The 20,827-nt window shown below is 39.8% G+C and overlaps 1 protein-coding gene across 8 annotated transcripts in view; it reads right to left on the reverse strand.

Moving 5' to 3' along the window:
• Nucleotides 1-1,644: 1,644 nt before the first annotated feature.
• Nucleotides 1,645-20,827, reverse strand: part of nmo (serine/threonine-protein kinase nemo) — a 107,778-nt gene continuing 88,595 nt past the window's right edge. For 2 of the 8 annotated variants that reach the window (XM_034326132.2, XM_034326135.2), the window contains exons 5-10: nt 17,849-17,934; nt 17,531-17,740; nt 16,971-17,159; nt 13,769-13,970; nt 10,921-11,014; nt 1,645-5,626 (exon numbers count right to left, since the gene is read on the reverse strand). In XM_034326132.2, the coding sequence (XP_034182023.2) occupies nt 5,407-5,626; nt 10,921-11,014; nt 13,769-13,970; nt 16,971-17,159; nt 17,531-17,740; nt 17,849-17,934 (1,001 nt within the window). In that variant the 3' untranslated portion in view covers nt 1,645-5,406. Of the gene's footprint in view, nt 5,756-9,209; nt 10,542-10,920; nt 11,015-13,768; nt 13,971-16,970; nt 17,160-17,530; nt 17,741-17,848; nt 17,935-20,827 lie in introns of all 8 variants that reach the window. The other 6 variants (XR_004581589.2, XR_004581588.2, XM_034326133.2 and 3 more) reach the window with 6 other exon arrangements.

A 20,827-nucleotide genomic window follows, 5' to 3' on the forward strand; every position in this document is an offset into this window, starting at 1 on the left:
TCGCCTCGTCAAATTCTACGTTGATCATTGATTTTTGATGAAAAGTCTATTCTATCAAGTTACAATTGAAAAATTCAAAATAGCTTTTCCTGTGTCCTTTTAATTAATTATCCTGTCGACAAAACGTTCTCGAGAACAAATCACAATTTGTCATCCAGTGACGGAACAATTGCAACACCTACGCGTCTCGATCACTGTGCTTTCATTTGTATATCGTTCTTACTATTTTTATAGTTAGAACTCGATTTGTAATAAATTTTTCTCTCGTCGATCGACGCAGAATGGAACGAGGTGTCGCGGTTAAAATCATTTTTCCAGAATCTCAGCATTGACAATCGTTGCGAGATCCGGAAGTTCCCTAAAATTTAGATATTCATTTCATAAATCGTGCTGTGTACTATATCAATTTCTCGTGTTCTTATTTATTCTACGTGTGTGTTACGCTTACACTCGAATCGACTCGTACGTGTGTATGTGTGTTTTTATCGTAAACGCAATATATTAAGGCCTCTTAGTTACTAACGACAGGTCGTCGACCACGCTACGATTACGAATAAATTTTTCGACAGAATTCATGTCCCTTCTCGTTTCCGTCCCACCTTCGTTTCGATTATATATACACGAAACTGCTGGAAAGGTGCTTGGCTTCGATCAAAGGACGCAAATATTCGCGCCCCTCTTGCCTCGTCGCTTGGCCCCGGATCTCTATGCGTTGATATACGTGTATGTGTACGTGTACGTATGTGCATGTATAAATAATAAATTAAACAAAATAGGGATTACAGAGAGACAGACTAGCCTTTTGTTTCCTATCTGTGGTATATCAACATCAATTTACTCTCGAGAGACAAATTTATTTGAATATTCATCTACGACATTAAACCTTGAATAGCAGAGTCTGGGTCAATCGAGACCCAGACTTATAAAACCTATGGTAAAATATAATTTTTAAACGAAAGAGCTTCATACGTTGGAAGAATAATTTCTAGAGAAAACAGTGTAAAATTTAAGAAAATAATAATAATATGAAATACGAAGTTAAAGTGGAATCGGGGTTCTCTCCATGGTCCGTCGTTTGAGGGTTAATCAATATCAGTCTGTCTCTCCGAGCAAATACGAAAATGATCGATAAAGCGAACCGATATTCGATAATGTCGAAGGGGGTTAAAACCTGAAAGAAACGTTTCGATGAAACTGAAAGGACGCGGAAAAGAAAGAAGAAGGGTGGAGGAAGTGAGAGTACGAAGGTGACGATAAGTGATGTGCCATATCGGAGACAAGAGAACCATCGTTTTCAATCGTTTTTTCTTTACTTTTTCTTTTTTTTAATCTTCTTCTTTTATCCGTAGCAACATTATTGTTTGGTGCATCACGGTGCCAGCCACTTTTCCATAATGAAGGCAATATTTGCTAGTGTGTGTAGTATACGTGGAGTTTTCAAATCTTGTCGCTTAATTACACGTTATCTAATTTTTACGTAGTTTACCTTACGACTTATCAATTATCACCTAGCCTCCAAGTATCATTTTTTCTGAATGTCGAAAGAAAACAATCGACGCACTTCGATAAAACAAACAAAGAAAAATGTTGTGTACATTATACAACGCAAGGGTGCAAAGTATTTTCCCTTTTTGCTTCTTCATCTTCTTCTTTCTTTCTTTTTTTTTTTGTGTACTTGCGTGTCTTTTTTTTTATTTTTTATTTTTTTATTTGTTTGTTTCGTGGTATTATTTAAATGCCCAACTGACCAGCTACAGTGAGCTACGTTATTTACACATCTCGCCGTTAAGTAATCATCTAGATATTATCTTTTCGTTTTTTCGTTTAATAGGAAACATTAATTCCACCCATTCGTACACTCTTCATCTCATTCATTCATCTCGTAACGCTAGCTTTCCTCTTCACTTCGTTCAATTATTTCTTTTTTCCTTCGTTTTCCGTGCCGTTCATTCGGTGTGACTAATTAAACCGCGAATCGAATCGTTGCGAACAACTTTCGACGAAAGATCACAGCGTTCCTCTTACAAGACTTATCGCTCGCGAAAGGTGGACAGATAAATCTCTCCTTTTCTTTTTTTCTTTCAATCGATTAATCGCCAAGTTTGACGCGAGAACAACTTTCGACGAAGTTGAATAAAAAAAAGATGTTAAGTGATAAAAGAGCTTAGAATCGAGACTTAAAAATATGTATATCGACGAGTCTTTGATAAAACAGGAAGAGAAGAGATTTTTTAAAATTACATTAAAAGAAGAAGAAAAAAAAGAAGAACGTTTGTACAGTTCGACGAATTTGTTGAAGATTAAAATTCTATAAAAGAGAAAGTCGAAGAGGAACGCGTTCCGGTTCGTCGAAAGTGTCGGTGGAGAATTGTTTATTGAAATTTTCATCGTCCCTAACAACGCCGGTTTTGTCGAATAAAAAGAAGCCTAGATATACTTTCTTGGTAGAACGACAGAGGATTAATTTAGTCGGACGTAATTAGACACTAAGAAAATTTCGTGTTTATGGATCGCGCTTTTTTACAGTTGCTAATTGCAGCGGTGATTCAGTTCATGAGCTACTTAGCGTATGTACACGGTGATCGCGATGAGATCTATTTACAAATGACGAGAGAAGCGCTCAGCTACCCGATTATGGATCGTGTCGTTATTAATTACAAAAAGAAGAGAGGGGGTACCGCGTCGCAACGATTCGATGTTTAGCGAAAGATTACATCAACACGGTTAGTTTAAACCAACTAATTTATGATCGCAAACGCGTGTTAATAGGTTCATTGCTATATGGGTCATCGGTGATTGACATCCAACGTGTAAATAAAATAATTTTTCCGATTATTCCGAATAATTATTCCGATACGAAATTTTCATTTCTAATTTGAATTACACGTCAATTACCGATGGCCGCTGTAACAATGAACTATTTGTAAAAGTACGTCGATGCAGAGAGCTAAAATCAGTGTCCTCTCCACGCGAAATTAGACAATTTTATTTCAAAGACGATCATCGTTCTGCAATTATTTTTCTGTCAACTTTTCCAAAGTCCTCGATTAAATACACCGGCGATCAGGAATTGATCGTTCGAAAAGTCTGTCTTTTTTCGTGTCGCTTGTCGCGATGGTATCGTTCCCCTTTCATCCCGATATACTCAATCTCTCTACAAGTACTTAAAACGATTACAATATACATGTGTGTAGTGTATGTGTGTGTGTGTGTGAATTCTTGTTGATTAGATCGTAGTAGAAATCAGTTGAGTCTGCGTAAAAAAGAGAACACATGCGTTGCTTTATCCTTTTGTCGTTCTCTACAGAACGAAACGAGCGTCGTCGAAATGCTACGCGTTGCTTAAAAATCGCTAAGTTCCTACGATATTTCCTCGTGAAAATCTACTGGCTACCTAAGAGTCTCTTAAACTAAAATCACACTCAGAACGTAATTACGGGTATCGTGCGCCTTTTGCCCGACCTCGAGACGCGTCTGAATTAGAAATTCAATCTATACACCCCGTTAACAAAATTCTCGATGACGTTTTGTTGAACGAGCAACAAACTGCGTGATCGAAGAACGATTCGAATTCTCGCAAGCGGAACGATTAATCCGTAATTCAGACACCGCGGAGGCCGATTCGATTGTTAAAAAAAAACATGTGAAATCAAGGCGAGATCTCGTACGGAAGCGCTTACACACATACGTAGCTTTCGAAATTAAACTAAGAAAAAAAAAAAATAGTACCTATCTACGTGAAAAAGACGACGACTCCGGACGATTCGAACGATGGATCCTCTCCTGTTCACGATACCGTCGCGCTCGCCACGATTCGTCGGCAGTGCATTGTATTTATTGGAATAAATCGTGTATCATGAGGCTCCTAGAAATCCACGCGATTCCTAGTATTATCTCTTCCGATCGAAGATCGTTTCTCTAGATTAGAGAAAGAAAAATGCTCCCCATTGACGAGAGTATCATTTGCGCGAATCATTTAAGGCTCTCGTTAGCGACGCCACGAAACGACTAAAAATTCACCGATCCTCAATGTGTCTAATTATCGAGATCGTCCCGCAGGCTGAGACTTAGCTCGACAGATAAAAAATAAACGCCCGTTAGCGACGCGTTTACAATTGTTCGTTCTCCTTCCTCCACCGATTGCTTCTTCCTTTTCGGCCCGATTTCTTACAACTAATTCGAATTACAGTTCAGAAACTGTTGACCTCGAAACGGTGACGCGACCTAGCTAGGATGCCTCGTCTTTCGGCTTTATCCACTTTCCCTAATTCTCACCCTAATTACCTCCTCTTCGAGTGATCGCGAGACTTCGAAAAGCGTGAGATTTCTCTACTCGATCCTCCGTCGACGATGGACGACTGTTTCCTTAACAAAGGTCCTTACGCGACAACAAAAGTGAGATCTCGGACGCTTTCTCTGGCGCGGGAAGCGTCGTTCCGCTTCGGTAGTTACAAGGTAAACCGGAGCACCGTGTGCTCTGACGGAACGGTTCGTCGACGGAGGATTCGCTTCGGGGTCGTTTTACACGGTCGATCTTCGTCGAGGAAAGAAGCAACGGCTAGAGAGGACGAGGAAAAAGATTGACCCCCGACGCCGCCTTTCTTCGATTAGAAATGTGCCGCATGTCGCGCGTGTATGTGTGTACACGTATACAGAGAGATAGATCGTTTAGATAGTAAAAATCTAAAAGGAAAGGAAAGAAAATATATATATATATATATATATATAAAAAAAAAGAAGACTGGCCCGTCTATTCGACCCTCGCTTATAAGCTAACGCGTACACGTAATTCCTCCTCAGCTTCTCGTCTTCTTCTCCTTGCCGAGCTACGCGCAAGCTCGTATCCCTCGAAACCGATACGGTTATCTCATCCACCCTTGTTTCTTCATCTTCTTTGTCGCCACCTTCTGACGGCTTCTCGTTCGTATTCTTCCTTTACGTTTACAGCAGTGTTATGTATAATCTATATTTATAGATATCTATATACATATACGTCTATGTATATATATATATATCGGCTAGTCGAAAATTGAGGCTTCAATTGCTCGGCAGTCTATTGTCTCTCTTGGCTCTTCTCCGCGAGTATCCTTCCCTACGTCTTTCATTTCGTTTTATCCCTCTCTCCCTTTCTCTTCCTTCTGTACATTATTTATATATATACTCTGTTCTCTCTTGCCCGTCCTTAGGTCTTCCAGGTTGTCGCGGTACCCACATGCATCGATAGTTGTCTTCGCGCGATGCGAACGCAATCTTCTCGTAGTCGGTGCGTTCTTTCCTTTCTTCGTGAAGATCATCTCTTTTAATATCTCTTGCGTGATTTCTTTATCTTTATTCCCATTGGTGCGGGGAGGGTGGCAGTTCCGAGGGATGAGCCACCGTGGAGCTGCAAGTCGTACGAACAGATCATTAGTGGTTGCCATTTAGAAGATAGAAACGGGTCTGTGTTTCGTTCGGTTCGGTTCGGTTCCGTTTTCGTTTGCTCGTTACCCGGCTGGTAACAACTTCGTTCACTTGCGGGAGAAACAGAGGTGTAGTAGTAGTAGTAGAAGTAGTAGTAGTAGCTACTTTCAAATCTCCGGTGTGCCGTGTTCCGTACGAACACCGAACCGGGGACTTGGTAACATTTCTGCAACAGACATCAGTATTTCCGGTCAAATGCTATGCCCCCTCCTCCGACAGCGTTTTCGAGCGATTCTTCTTACCAAGCCCCTCGGTCGAGCATCGTCCAGCCAATGATCCTTCTTCCAATTCAATTCTATATTTCAAATAAAAAAGTACCTTTTATCCATTTTCTTTTTCTCTTTCTTTACGGGGGCCAGGGCTACTGTGTCGGATCGTTGGCTCGACGACACGACGATGCAGAGATTTGAATTCTAAACAGCAGACACGAAATGTACTCGACGAAAGTGCAAAGTGCTTCTCGATATTAGAAAAAAAAAAAAAAAAAATAGGCAAAGAGAAAGATTCTTTTCAATTTCAATTTAAACGGCACTTCGAGTTTCGTCGGTTGGGAGTTGTTACAGGGCGGCATCGTCAACGAGTGGCAGCAGTGCGTCTCGAATGTGTCGAATACGATTAGTGAGAGGAAGGCAATGATTAATTAAACGTTGAGTGATATCGTGGTGGTGGTTGAAAGCAAACATTCGTATGATAACATTCGCAATGGGAACGGATAGGAAAGATACGATACGCGAAAGTCACTTTCCTTGGCAAGGGAGTCAGGCTGTACTATAGAGAATTACAGTGGTTGATCAAATTATAGTGGTTGATCAAGTATTTTTAATCAGATATAGAGTAGCATATACAGTGATTGACCTTCTTTCTAAAAGAGTAAGAAGTATAATATAATGCATTTCTTAACCCTCGAACGGCGGACCATGGAGAGAGGCACAATTCTAATTTCATATTATTTTTATTTTTTAAATTTAAAATATAATTATTATTCGTAGCTTTTTTCTTTTCTATAAAAACGTTACTCTATACTATTTCTATTGCAGTTAAAATCGACGATGACAATTTGATCATCCACTGTACACGGTTTTGATTTCGTGTACTTGCATACTTCTACTTGTTCAATCTATCGTTTGAAATCGTCTAACTAACCGAGGCTCAGTGAAATACAAGCTCGAGCAAAATCACAGGATTAAAAACTGAATCGCTCTATTCGACTAAACTTCGAAAAGCCAGCAGGTGTGTGTTCAGAAAAGAGTCTCGATTGCTGTAATCGATGGGAAACGCTCTGCGTTCTCGTGACGATCGATTCGAAGAGTCGCGAGTGTACGAGTATATCGAGTTTTATATTCAATCGCTCTGGATTGAAACGAGCGAGGCAATTCTTTAACAAATGGGACAAGGTCCGCGCCAACTCGACTCTTCAAATTCTACGTTGCCGGGAAGATAACGGAAGGATGGGATGCGACCGACGGGTCTGGAGCTTAACAAAACAACCAAAAAATGCTTCGTCTGATTTCCATGCAGCTGTCAGCATGCGTGACAGCCGGCCTTTTGATCGTCCTTCTGTATATTCATTATTTTCCTTTATTTTCTTTTCTTATCCTCTTTATATTATCATCGAGCCTTGATTCGATCGTGTTTCTTTCCCTCCTGTTTCATAGTAATTTTTAATAACGTCTCCATTTCTTTGATACACCGTTTCCTTTAGTCCAATTTGAAAGCGAAGCGATAGAAATGAAAATTCTGATCATCGTTTCCTCGCAATCCACTTTTCTCCTACCACGAATTCCACCGTATCTTGTATTCGTGTTAAACAACATCGATCCTCGGCTTTGCTTTGCCAAATTCCTCGTAAAAGTCAGACATGAAAATAGCACGAAAACAAAGCGCGCTGGAAAAAGGACTCTATCTCCTCGTTCTCGTCTCGTTTCGCGGCCGCCCACCCCAATCCCTCTGCGTCGAAATTATTTCTGGACTTTGTAAAAAAGTAACTCTACGCGTCGGTGGAATATCCTTCCCGCTACTTTGGGACGAAAACGGCAACGGGAGAGTCTTTTTTTTTTTTTTTTTTTTTTTCAAATTTCGCGGAAAAACGCGCGGTTGACGAACGAAACGAAGAGGAAAAGAAGAATCCTAAGAGCGAGCACGATTTAAAATAAAAATAAAGAAGGTTATTTGAAATAATCAAACTCGGGTCACCTTCCTCTGTTGGCAAAGCAAATTTCCATCGAAACTCGTATCGCGTCCGAAATTTGGCGAAATGACAGTAATCGCGCGATATCTTCTCGGTTCGACCGAAAAAAGAGTCCGAAAAAATTCTCCTTCAGTCTCCTGGTATCGTCTACCATTGTACCGTAACACGACCTTCGCAGAAGAGAGTGAACGAAAAATTGAAAGAAATCAAAAAAAGAAGATTAAAAAAAAAAATGTCAAATGAAACAGAACAAAGAGAAGCGTACAAAAATGAAAAGGCAAAATCTCTTCGTGGTAGCAGCGCGGAGTCTGATCAAAAAGGAAAAAAACTTCACTCTGTGTTTCTCGTTGAATTCTTTTTCTTTTTCCCCAATTACGATTACAATCGCAAACAGAAAAGAAAAAGGGTTACGCAAGTTTCAAGATTACGGTCATTGTGCCAAATGATCGATTCGAAAAAGGAAAACGAAATTATGGCAGAGAATGGAGAAAGTTATCGCGGTTTTGATAAGAGTTGATCGTATTCTCGATCTTTCCCTTTATTTCTCAATTAATCGCGACGCGATTGTTCATTTTCTTTTTTTTATTTCTATTCAACTGAAGGCTGCATGGTTGATCAGGCCTTCTTACACTCCCTGGGTCAAACAAAGCGCTCGTTTCAAGCGTTATTTACAAGTACCACTTTCACAATGATTCAGGATCAACATAAACGCACCAGCGACCAGTATATTTAGATACTTTTCTAAGAATTTTCTCCGGCGTCGAACGAAACAACGCGTGAACAAGGAATACACAAAATTCCGTGATATTTAATAAAACAGTAGATACGCCAGATACGTTGTCGACAAAACGAAACGATAAACGGATAGTTAGTATCACATACTCGTGACTTTGATGGATAGCGTTCCACCTTATCACCTTCCCAGTTCATTTCTACGTACTGTAACATTTATCAATTATAATTGAAAAGTTTCACCACTTACGTTACCGAAACTATTTGGGAAGTATCTTATCGGTCGGCTCAGTTGTTTCGAAGCGGGCTCCGAAATATTTGCACACGCGTTGAAAATCGAAGGTGAACCGATTCGCCGATCGATCGGCAGTGTAAACTCGATTATCGGAGATTTACGAGTCCGAGTTCTCCCCCATCGGCGAGGTGTTTTTCAATCGTGTCAGCTCCGATCGGAAGTCGGTCGAGCGAGCCTGGTCGCTGGTGTGTCACCCTGACCCAACTCACACATATATACACTATACACACCGACATCTACGATCGTGTGTGTATATAATGTATAATAAATATATACATATTTATCAATCATACAGAGTGTCTAAACAAGAATGTAAGAAGCAAGGCGGTGACAATACGACGAGACAGTTAATATAAACATGATGAAATGTTAGGTAACGATAAAACCATAGGGTAGTAAAAATGGTAGAGAACTAATTAAAAATAATCGTAAACAAATACGAAGAAGATTATGAAGAATAAAAAGAAGACGGATATTATGCGATAAGGAAGACAAAACGTAAAAAATTGTTGGTAAAATGGTTTGTTCAAGTACCTCTGCGAGCGAGGTCGCGTCGACTAGAGCTGACTCTCTGTTCGTTCGGTTCGTTCAGGAGGAGACGTAACACGATTGGTGGTAGTAGTAGTAGTAGTGGTAGTAGTAGTGGTAGTAGTAGTAGTAGTGGTAGACGATAGCGGTAGTAGTCGATAGTAGCTGACAGTGGTAGATAGCTGATTCGGTAGTACTGGTAGTGGTAGTAGTAACGTGTACGTATACGCGGCGTAGGGCGCTGGGTCGGCGATCGGCTTGCTCTAACTTGACGGCAATAAGCAACACGACAAATGTTACATATAATATTTCAACAATATCACATGAAATATAATAAATCAATGTTTCTTATCTGATCTTTTTCCTTTCTTCTCTCTCTCTTTCGCTCTCTCGAAGGTTACGGACGAGCATCGGGACAATCTTTCTAACGCCATATATATAGTACTATTTGTAATTCAAACGAATTAGAATGACGGTTTTCATCATCTAGTAAATATAGAAAAATTTGGCAACGCTATAGATTCGTATAATAATTAATATCATTATGATTCTAGGTCGTTTGGATTATAATGTACTATATTTTGCTTTGAGAGATTGCCCCCATGCTCGATTCCTGTTCTAAGGGGGCTCTAAGGGAAATCACAATCGTCTGCGGTAACTTTGTAAAACCTTTGTAAACTCTTTCTCTCACTCAGCTTCTCAATTTCAAAGAATCTCGACCATCTATTTCCGGTCCTCCCACGAGCCGAGAGATCGCACACAGCGAAAAAGTTAGCTACCATGTGCTCGATCGTCCTCTCTCTCTCTTCCTTTCTCTCTCTCATCGATACTATCATCGCTGACACAACATTTTCCTGTATTTTCTTAACAAGTTCAGCGCGGGTGATATCCTCTAAGAAGGCGAGCGATAAAATTTCACGACTATGCGCGTCGAGCTCGCCGTCTTAAGATTTCATCGGTGCTGAACGTATTGAAAAAAATAAAATAAAATAACTCTCCGCCGGGGGTTAATTGTTAATCGTTCGTCCCGCGGAACCGGCGGAAGCGAGCCGAGTTTTCGGTTCGTTCTCGAGGCAAACAGGAACAAGAACGTCAGAGGGGTGAGTCTCTGCCAGGACAAAAGATCGTTTTCCTCCTGGTTGCTTTCGATCGTTTCCTTCTCTCCCCGCCTTTCTTTTCTCTCCTTTTCTCCACGGTTTTTTAATTTCCGTTCACGATACGCTCGGCCCGTTTCACCCTTCTATTTTCTCCCTCGTCTCTCCCTTCGTCGTTCTTCTTTCCTTCGTTTTTCTCTACGTTCATTTTTAATCCGGCTTCTTCTTACCGCATCCGATTCGACTTCAACGAGAGGGAAAAAAAAAAGAAGAAAAATAAAAGAAATACACTGTGTGCCCCTCTGCGAACCCTTTCACTCTCTCTCGCTCTCTCTTATCCACACCCAGGCACAGGTTCTATAGATTCTCTTTCTCTCTATGAATTTTCTATTATTTTCTATGTAAGATTCGATAGGGGTTGGTCTTTGGGAGATGGGAAAACGCGACACTGGCCGAACAGAGATTTCGTTTGAAATGTAGACTAGGCGATTTACGTTGCCCCGTCCTCTTTCTCACATACCACGCACACCCTTTCTCTCTTCCTAGATTTAATTCTATAGAGATTATTTAGCTCCGATAATCGATCGTCTATTAACCTCGATGATCCGCCACCTACGGCTTACCTTGCGAAGCTCTTGAACGCCGCGGACTGCGGATTTATGCATAGCGGCACCCGCGACGTGTTCAGCTGTTCCGCTATAAATTTGTGCATCTCCTCTGAAACAAACAAAACGTGCGATTGTCGGATGAGAAATACTTCTATTCGCGTCTCTTTTATCCACGCGACGGTGGACCGCGAAGACAGGGGTTCTCTTGGGGGATGCAGATGGAAGGGGATGAAATTGTAATTTCTATTCGTCGCGATTTCTCTTCGGGATCCAACAAATCTTCATCCACCGATCGAATACATTTTTAATTAAGAAAACTTCATTTACCGTAGAGAGTGTAATTCTTTTCTTAACGAAGAATTGCATAAAATTCTCGGAGGTAATCTTGAGAATCGAGAAGTGTCTTGCGACACCTTTCTTGGACACGTGCAACTATTTTAATTCGAATCTTTGTTCGCGAGAAACGCGATTACTCGTTACGAGCATCGCATGCCTGACGTATGACAAAGTCGAATGCAGAAACAAATCTCTGTCGTTTATGATAATCACCCATTGTCGAGTGGCAATGTAATTAACTCGCAAGGGACATTACCCAATCGACACACGCCGATTTTGATCCCCTTTGAGTATGATATAGAACTCAAAAAAATATTTGACACGTATTTTTTTTATCGCCAATCGTCCATGCTGAAGGGGTGAAAAAAATGACAAAAATTTATCAAAAAGGTGGCTACATAGAAAAATTTGCTGTTCAAAAACACACAAATTTCATTTGGAATTTTTCGCCTGCACCTAATAGTTCCTGAGATGTTCAAGAAAAAAATATGTTTTGCAACCCCAACTTTGAGGGCTATTTTCACCCCTTCAGCATGGACGATTGCCGATAAAAAGAAATACGTGTCAGATATTTTCTTGAGTTCTATATCATACTCAAAGGGCATCAAAATCGGCGTGTGTCGATTGGGTAATGTCCCTTGTCAGTGTCATCGAATACACTCATGAGGTACGGATCTAATCGAAAGCAGGGTGATTGAAATTTCACTCGAAATCTTTTTGCTCGAAATTGCAAAGCAAAGGGTGATTGGAAGCAGCAGGCGCCACCGTTTTGCCGCGCTAACGAACGAATAGCGTGCAATCTTTAAACGCGATATTAGACCCAGTTTCGCGGCGATTACCGAGGGTAGAAAGTCGTACCCGATAAGTTCACGGTTCCCTGGCCGCAATGGTGATAAACGATGATTTATCACGGCTCGTACACAGGCCACCGTATGAAACGCACGCGACTCTATCGCATCGTTGTCGCTATCGAAGCAGCTGGCCACGTGTCCAAGACGTTGGCTATTAATATCGCGTGTCTGAGTCACGGGCGATGCATTTTTCTCTAACACTGTGTAACGTTAATCGTTACACGTTGGGAAACCCTTTCGCTGACAATTCTGCTGTCGTACAAACCCGACCCGGCTTCAAGGTTGCCGACCAAATGATTTATTGGATCACGAATAGAATTGAAAATCTCGAAGCCACAGTAAATATACTGCGAATTAGAAAAGTAACCCCCCGATAGACAAGTGTGATGATCATAAGATGCCGGAATGAATTTTCTTAAACTTCGCAGCAACTTGCTCTGAATTTTATTCGTATAACTTAGTTTACTTAAAATTTATACAGAATTTGCATTCTGTCGTGGGTTCAATTCTTTATCATAAAGAGCATAAACTTATTTATTATTTCTTGTAGTTATATGGCTTCACCAGCTGTACTCATATGATTGAAATATGATTGAAATTCGAGACGACAAGTTTCAGTCATTATGTAACATTATCATATTTATCATTAATAGGTTCAGTGTTGTTATATCATGTGTCTTCAAATAATATACTAAATATTTGAACTAGGTGTATTACAAATATGATTCCAAGGTATGAGGTAAAATTGTTGCCATTATATAGCTCCATTAACTATCGTGATTGATATGATATAAATAATATAAATATTATTAAATATATAATATGATATAAATTTGAGAAAATAAGCAATATATTTATTTTCCGATAGATTTTCGGTCTTGATCGGGTAAATTCGTATTGTTTATCATGACAACTCTTCCGACATATTTCCAAACAAAGCCGTTTTTCTATCTGCTGTCGTAGTCGTAACATACCAGTGCATATAACTTAAATGTCGTTAATATTATTAAACTTCTTATACGCTATCGTTTTATTCAAATATGTAAATTTTAGTTTCTTAAACTATACACAATAAAGAAGGAAGGTTAAAACTTAACAATTTATGTGAACTATATCATTTTATGTGGGGCAAAGGGAGGAAAGTTGGACCAGAAGGAAAGACGGACCATTGGAAATAAAATCGTAATTATGACAATATAATGGAGGATACACATAAAGGATAAGGTTCTCCAGGATTTCTAATTGCGATATCTGGCTCCTATTACGTTAAAGTTTGGCTACCCCTTTTATATTGTCATACAGCTACGATTTTATTTGCAATGATCCGTCTCTCCTCCTGGTCTGACTCTTTTCACTTTAACCTACGTAAATTTGTGTGTACGAATACAAATTGTTACCTTCTGCCATGATGCAAAGTTTAGGTAAATTTTTCATCACCTTCAAAGTTATGGCATGAGACAAATATGAGTCAAAGTTTTTATAAACACATATATTTCATCTATTGAATATTTTCTTTTCATCATTATATGCCATAAACTTGACACCCAGATGCGCACTCATAAAACGCACAACCTTGCTGCATTTCATGATTTAATATGATGCAAAGTTGCTGTCTATCAGGAAACGGAAGAAAATGAAATTTTTATCCACTTTAGAACTGCAAGATTAATTCTTACCTTTAACCTGCTGCACGGTGGTGAGCTTCCGTTCCCAAAGATCATCGAAGGGGTGAGATGTGGCCGGCTCGAAGTCTCCGGTGTACTGTCTCATCCCTCCGCTGGTCGTGTAACAGCACGTGCACATGCAAGAGTGATATCTGAGTCTTCCTTCGTCGAGATAAGGATGCGCCAATGCATCCACCACGGTGATCCTCTTGTCCTGCGGGCAAGTTCGTTAACGAGGTAAACGTACGTTCGACGATGAAACGATACGCGTTCACGAAAAACGATCGTGTCCGTTAGTACGGTTCGTCTGTTTCGGTGACTTTGCTATTTACGAGGCTAGTTAACGATGTTACCCTCCTGGGAGGTGGATAAAAACCGCTCGAACGGCGACTGGGACAAATAAATTTACCACGGGGCTTCCTATCGATCCGATGGAACTTGGATTAGCTGCAACACGTTCGATGAATTATCGATTAATACACTCCGGCGATTGTATTTTGGGCTCAGCTGAAATGCAAACGATAAATAATGCTCCGTGACCTCGATTCAGGGTGCAACGAAACGAAGATCGTTCGGTATTTCGAGAAGGTTTATGTAATTTTGAAAAAAATTAACGCGAGATGAATCGAACGAGGAATGATCCTGGTACCATTTATTATTTCACCGATCGTTGAATATTTTTAAATGTTTTATTTAATTTACACGCGTAAATGTATCATTTAACACGTCGAATCTAGCCTCGATTAGATGTCCTACTGACCCTGTCCTAGTAAAACGAAACGTTGCAAGTTTCTCTATTTACAGGAAGCACTTTAAACAAAGTGCGCGAATATTCCAAGTTTCCCGTGTTGCAACATTATTATCACCAAATTCAAGTTTCCATACTTTGCTTCCTTCGCATCTGTTCAACTTCAAATTCTAATTAATCTCTACCGACATCGAAGTTTCTTCCTGTTTTCCATGATACACCGCAAAGCTACGCAAATTTACTGTAATTTCGCGCGAAGTTTCGAAGAATGAAGCATCAGAAAAGTTAGCAAACGACCGATGGAACATTTCGAAACGTTTTAGAGTCGGTTGAAAAGCGTCCTACAAGTTCGCGTCGATTATTCATTCCCGTATCGCGAGGCTCAACCTGTTACTCGAAACAGTTAACTTGGAGTTCTAACGATTATTCAAATATTTCGAGGCTCGTGATTTTCACGTCGAAAGGTATTTCTAGCGTGAAACAAGCGTGCACAGGTTTACACGATCCGACCGTGTCGTCCAAGATATCGACGTAATTCCAGCCAGAGATTTAGGAAAGTAGGCTGTCAAGCGTTGGCGTGCTGCCGCGATTTAATAAGTACTTAGTAACCTACAAAGATGTCGAGATATCGTTCGATCGAGGCTAATAGCGCTAAGTTTCTCGCTTAGTGGTGAAATTCTGATAAATATTGCCGGTATCCATTGCAAAATTCTTCAAACATCTAACTTATATTCTGATACGCTCGTCTTTTTTAAATAGTGATAGGAGAAAATTTCAAATTTTTCAATATTCGTAGTTCAGATACTCAAAGATCTAAACTATAAAGCTTGGAAAGCTCAAAATTCTAAGCCATAAAGCTTGGAATATTAAAGGTTCCAAATGATAAACCTTGGGATACTGGAAGTTTTAAATTGTAAAGCTTGGAATACTGAAAGTTTTAAATAGTAAAACTTAGAATACTCAAAGTTCTAAACTGCAAAGCTTGGAATACTCAAAATTCTAAATCATAGAACTTGGAATATTAAAAATTCTAAATAATAAACCTTAGGATACTGGAAGTTTTAAATTGTAAAGCTTGGAATACTGAAAGTTTTAAATAATAAAACTTAGAATACTCAAAGTTCTAAACTGCAAAGCTTGGAATACTCAAAATTCAAAATCATAGAACTTGGAATATTCAAAATTCTAAATAATAAACCTTGGGATACTGGAAGTTTTAAATTGTAAAGCTTGGAATACTGAAAGTTTTAAATAATAAAACTTAGAATACTCAAAGTTCTAAACTGCAAAGCTTGGAATACTCAAAATTCAAAATCATAGAACTTGGAATATTAAAAATTCTAAATAATAAACCTTGGGATACTGGAAGTTTTAAATCGTAAAGCTTGGAATACTGAAAGTTGTAAATAGTAAAACTTAGAATACTCAAAGTTTTAAACTGCATAGCTTGGAATACTCAAAATTCTAAATCATACAACTTGGAATATTAAAAATTCTAAATAATAAATCTTGGGATACTGGAAATTCTAAATTGTAAAGCTTGAAATACAGAAAGTTTTAAATAGTATAACTTAGAATACTCAAAGCTCTAAATCTTACAACTTGGAGTACTAAAAGCTCTATATTTTTAAGTTTAAGATACTCAAAGTTCCATATTTCGACAGACTCGTCCTTTTCTCTCCTTTCAATTCTTTTTATTCTAAAGAGACAGTTTGACGATAGGATAATAAAAATTTTATCGCAACTTTTGTCCACTCCGTCAGATTTTACGATCTCCTTCGAGGTACTTTCCTCTTTTTACGAAGTATCGTCTGGAAGGTTTCCGAACCGTTCATCGAAAGCTTTTTTCTTTATTTATCAGACACATGTACCGTGGTAATATCTCTGGCAAGTTTCGAACCGTAAGCTCCAGGGACACTGAAGTTTCTCTCGGTATATATTTCATCTTCGTTGAAAAGCAACGACGTTTTCGCGACTTATCGTTACAAGGACGTCGATAAGGGTAGCCAAGCACTGATAACGTTACGCTTCCTCTTCTCAAAGTTTCACGCTTCTCGGTAAACAGCAAAGAACAAGTACCCGACTGCGATCTATCGCGCGATCACGATATGCTTTCCACACCAGGAAACTGAGCAACTTTTCAACTTCCATCGACTTTGTTTACCACGAGTATAAACGTCGATTTCATTTATAGAGAATAAATTTTCATTGTTTATCAAGTTCAATCGAAAATATAACTATTAATTAAATATTTTGATTTCTAACGAAACAAAAGGATTGAATTCTTTGAATCGATAAATCGCAGTCAACAAGTCGTCCTTTATTAGACCTAGAACCCTCGTTCAACCCGCGAATAAAAATTCATCCCCCAGCGGTCATTGTATCGCGTTGAACCTTTGTCAGTGTCCCTGGTCCCCTTTCCTCTTATATCGCGAATCGAAAGATCTCTTTGAAGGGGAAACTTACCGGATCGAAGACTAGCATCTGGCAGAGCAAATGGACGGCCTCGTGTGTCGCCTGGCTGCTGAGAGTGTAGAGGGCCGTCAACGAGGGTGGTTTCGGCGCACGCCTCAGCATGTGGGATCTCGCACCCTCGCAAGCATACCTCATGTCCTCGAGGGTCGGTGTGCCCAGCAGTTCTGTGATCAGTTCCAGCTGCAAACGAATGGAAACGTGTTCGACTTTAGAAATTGCCTCTCGACACTGTTGAAACTTTACTGCTGGACACTGGAGGGTAAACGAACGGGAGGAGAAAAAGAGAATCAACCCTCTTGACGATAAAAAACAACTTCTTATCTATGAATACCTTTCACCTTGATATTACTTCCAATCAGAGTTTGTACATGTTCTAATGAAAAAAAAAAAGTTGTCCTTCTGTAGAAAAACAAAAAGAAAATTTCAAATGGATCAAGAATAATTCTTGGCTGAATTCTTTAAAAGGTGGCGTTAAAAAAGAAATTTTGAGAATAATTCAGAAAACGTTATGAAAGAAATGAAATAGAGGAATTAATGGTACAGGGACTGACCTGTTGCACAGGACTTTGCGCCTGGAAAAGAATCCGCCGACGAAGAAGTTCGCCGAAAATGCAACCGACACTCCAAACATCCACGGCGGCCGTGTAATGCCGTGCACCCATCAGGATTTCCGGTGCACGATAATACTGCGTCACCACTTCCTGGGTCATATGCTTGTTCTGGTCAGGTTCTTCTACTCGGGCCAAACCAAAGTCGCAGATCTATTTACAAAAAATTTATGCAATCTCCCTTTTGTGATACTCTCTTCGTTATTTAAAGGGTTGCTTTTAACTGCGTTCAGTAATGTACTTGGAAATTATGGTATTTACCTTTAATACGCAATTACTATTCACGAGTAGGTTTCCTGGCTTAATGTCCCTGTGGAGGATTCTAGCCGAGTGGAGGTACTTGAGTCCTGCAAACAGAAAAGATTTTTTGCTGGATTTAGTTAGATTCTCAAAAGTTCAAATTGCAAATTTTCGAATACTCGGAGCTCCGAATTTTCAAATGTCAAGTATTAAAAATTCTAAATCTCGGGGCTTGGAATTCTCAAAGTTCCAAATTTCAGGATTGAAATACTCAAAGCTCCAAAGACTTAAGTTCAAAATCTCAAAGTTTCAAAGACTTGAAGTTACTAATCTCAAAGCGTCAAAGACTTAAAGCTCCAAACACTTAAAGTTCCAAATCTCAAAGCTTGAAATACTCAAAGCTCCAAAGACTTAAGTTCAAAATTTCAAAACTCCAAAGACTTAAAGTTCCAAATTTTAAAGCTTCAAAGACTTAAAGCTCCAAAGACTTAAAGTTTCTAATCTCAACGCTTGAAATTCTCAAAGTTCCAAAGATTTGAAGTTCGAAATCTCAATGCCTCAAAGACTTAAAGCTCCAAAGACTTAAAGTTCCAAATCTCAAAGCTTGAAATTCTAAAAGTTCCAAGGACTTGAAGTTCTAAATCTCAAAGCTTCAAAGACTTAAAGTTCTAAATCTCAAAGCTCCAAAGACTTAAAGTTCCAAATCTCAAAGCTCCAAAGACTTAAAGTTCCTAATCTCAAAGCTCCAAAGGCTAAAAGTTCCAAATCTCAAAGCTCCAAAGACTAAAAGTTCCAAATCTCAAAGCTCCAAAGACTAAAAGTTCCAAATCTCAAAGCTCCAAAGATTAAAAGTTCCAAATCTCAAAGCTCCAAAGACTTAAAGTTCCAAATCTCAAAGCTCCAAAGACTTAAAATTCCTAATCTCAAAGCTCCAAAGACTTAAAGTTCCTAATCTCAAAGCTCCAAAGCTTGAAATTCTCAAAGTTTGAAATTTCAAGCTTGAAGTACTCGAGGTTCTAAATACCTTGAGTTCGAAATCTCGAAGCTCGAAATTCTGAAAAATTCCAAAGCCCAAAATTCGAAATTTGTACAATTAGCATTTCGTATTTCGAGAAACCATCAAAGTCAAAAACGACCTAATTTTCCAGCAAGATCCCAGCAAAAGCTGAAGCGGAACGAACCGTTCCGGATGTTGAACGTGGAAGATAGGAAGGTTTTCGTCGAGCGAAATGCACGACCTCGATTTCGACAAAATTTCCCGCGCCTAGTCATTAGAGGCTCTTCGCTTTGCTCGACAGATGCACGCATTCACCGGAGATTATCCTGAGCGAGTATTTAGCCGCTCTACTAAAAGACGTGTACCAATTTTTTTATTTTAACGCCTTCATTCCAACTCTCTATCATCCATTACGGATACAGGACAAATCACCGTATCAGTTTATACCCTCGTTATTGCTAGATCGTTCAAACTTTTCATCCGTACACGTTGGTAATGAATGTCAGTTACACAGAGAGAGAAAACGATTCACCGGACTATTAACATTTTATCGAACGAGCTGACGCATTAAGTCGCGTTTCTATGTGTGCCCGTCATCAAGGACAGATTGCATCGAGTCTCGTCGGTTATTATTTCGCGTACATTAAACCCGTATTTTTTCTTTTAAACCAGTTTCAAATTGAATCGAATAAGAAACCTGACCCTATTATAAAACTTGAATAAAACAGAAAGAAACATTCTTTAAAAAAAAAAAAAAAAGAAGAGGAGATCTGAAATGAACAGATTTAAAAGACATCGATGTCGTTGTACGTACACCCCTTTTCGAAGTTACATTCTCACCCTCGTTCACGTCTTTGCGCACCCTTGCTCTTAAAACCGCGAGGCGAAACGATATATACGCGTCCAAGGCATCCAGCGATAAGGGAAGCAAGAGGGTTGGAAAGGAAAGGGTTTGGTTTAGGGCGGGAGTTGAATGCGGACCAGATTACTGGGCCACCCCTCGCGTCAAAGCGCAATTCGATTTTACGAAAGGGGTGGCAAAGGCTTTGGTTAACGGACGTCGAGCGTCGCGATGCTTTGGTTAAACGCTCGTGTAATCCCTTCCAACCGAACGCGTGTGAATGATTTTCCAAAGATTTCTACCTCCCCAATTGTTTCTACTGTTGTTACCAATTTTATATATTTCATCGGCCATGCCAATCAACGCGTTAAACAGAGTTTTAATTTTAATTATCAACCGTCTTATAGTTTCTCGTAAATATCGTTGATTGGATAAATTCGGTAAACGAGACAATAGAATGAAGAGGAAAAAAAGAGCATCGAACGATAACCGTCTGGCGTTATCAGCGAGAGGGGTAGCGGCAGCCGAGCGATAGAGATAAAGAGAGCAACGCGGAGGGGAGAGACTTTAATTACCGGCGGGTGAATTCACAACCGGACGCACCCACGGGGCAGATTACCCCGGTAATATTACCGAGTTTTATTGCGGGGAGAGAAAAGTCGAGGTCTGAATGCGGCATGACTCACGGCACACTCATCTGGCACCGATGTTTCTGCTCTTATTGCAAACCCCCTTGCCTTTCTCTCCCTCTTCTATCATTCTTCTCTTTCTCTCCCTCTCTCTCTTTTTTTTTTGAACTTCTTCACCACCCTTTCACCTCCAACATCTCCATCTCTCATCCAGACTATCCGTTTTCAACTTTCCATCGTTTCACCTTCACCGTTGCTTCACCCCTTTTCTTTTTTTCCTTCTCCGACGGTTTCTTCCGTCCCTCATCGGTCCAGAAGACTCTCCTTGTTCATCAACAAGGCGGTAGTGAAAATGAAAAGGCTCGCGCTTTTACGAGGGATCATTGTCGCAGCTGGTCGCGCGATTGGTCGCGTCGCGACGTACCGGGGGTTAAAATAATTACACCGACGACGACACTGTTTACTAATATTCCACAAGATTCTACTGTACATGTCTACTGAAGTTTGATGTTCTATTGAACCTAAAGATAATC

This window comes from Osmia lignaria, chromosome 3 (genome assembly GCF_051020975.1).
Source record: "Osmia lignaria lignaria isolate PbOS001 chromosome 3, iyOsmLign1, whole genome shotgun sequence".
Classification (NCBI taxonomy): domain Eukaryota; kingdom Metazoa; phylum Arthropoda; class Insecta; order Hymenoptera; family Megachilidae; genus Osmia; species Osmia lignaria.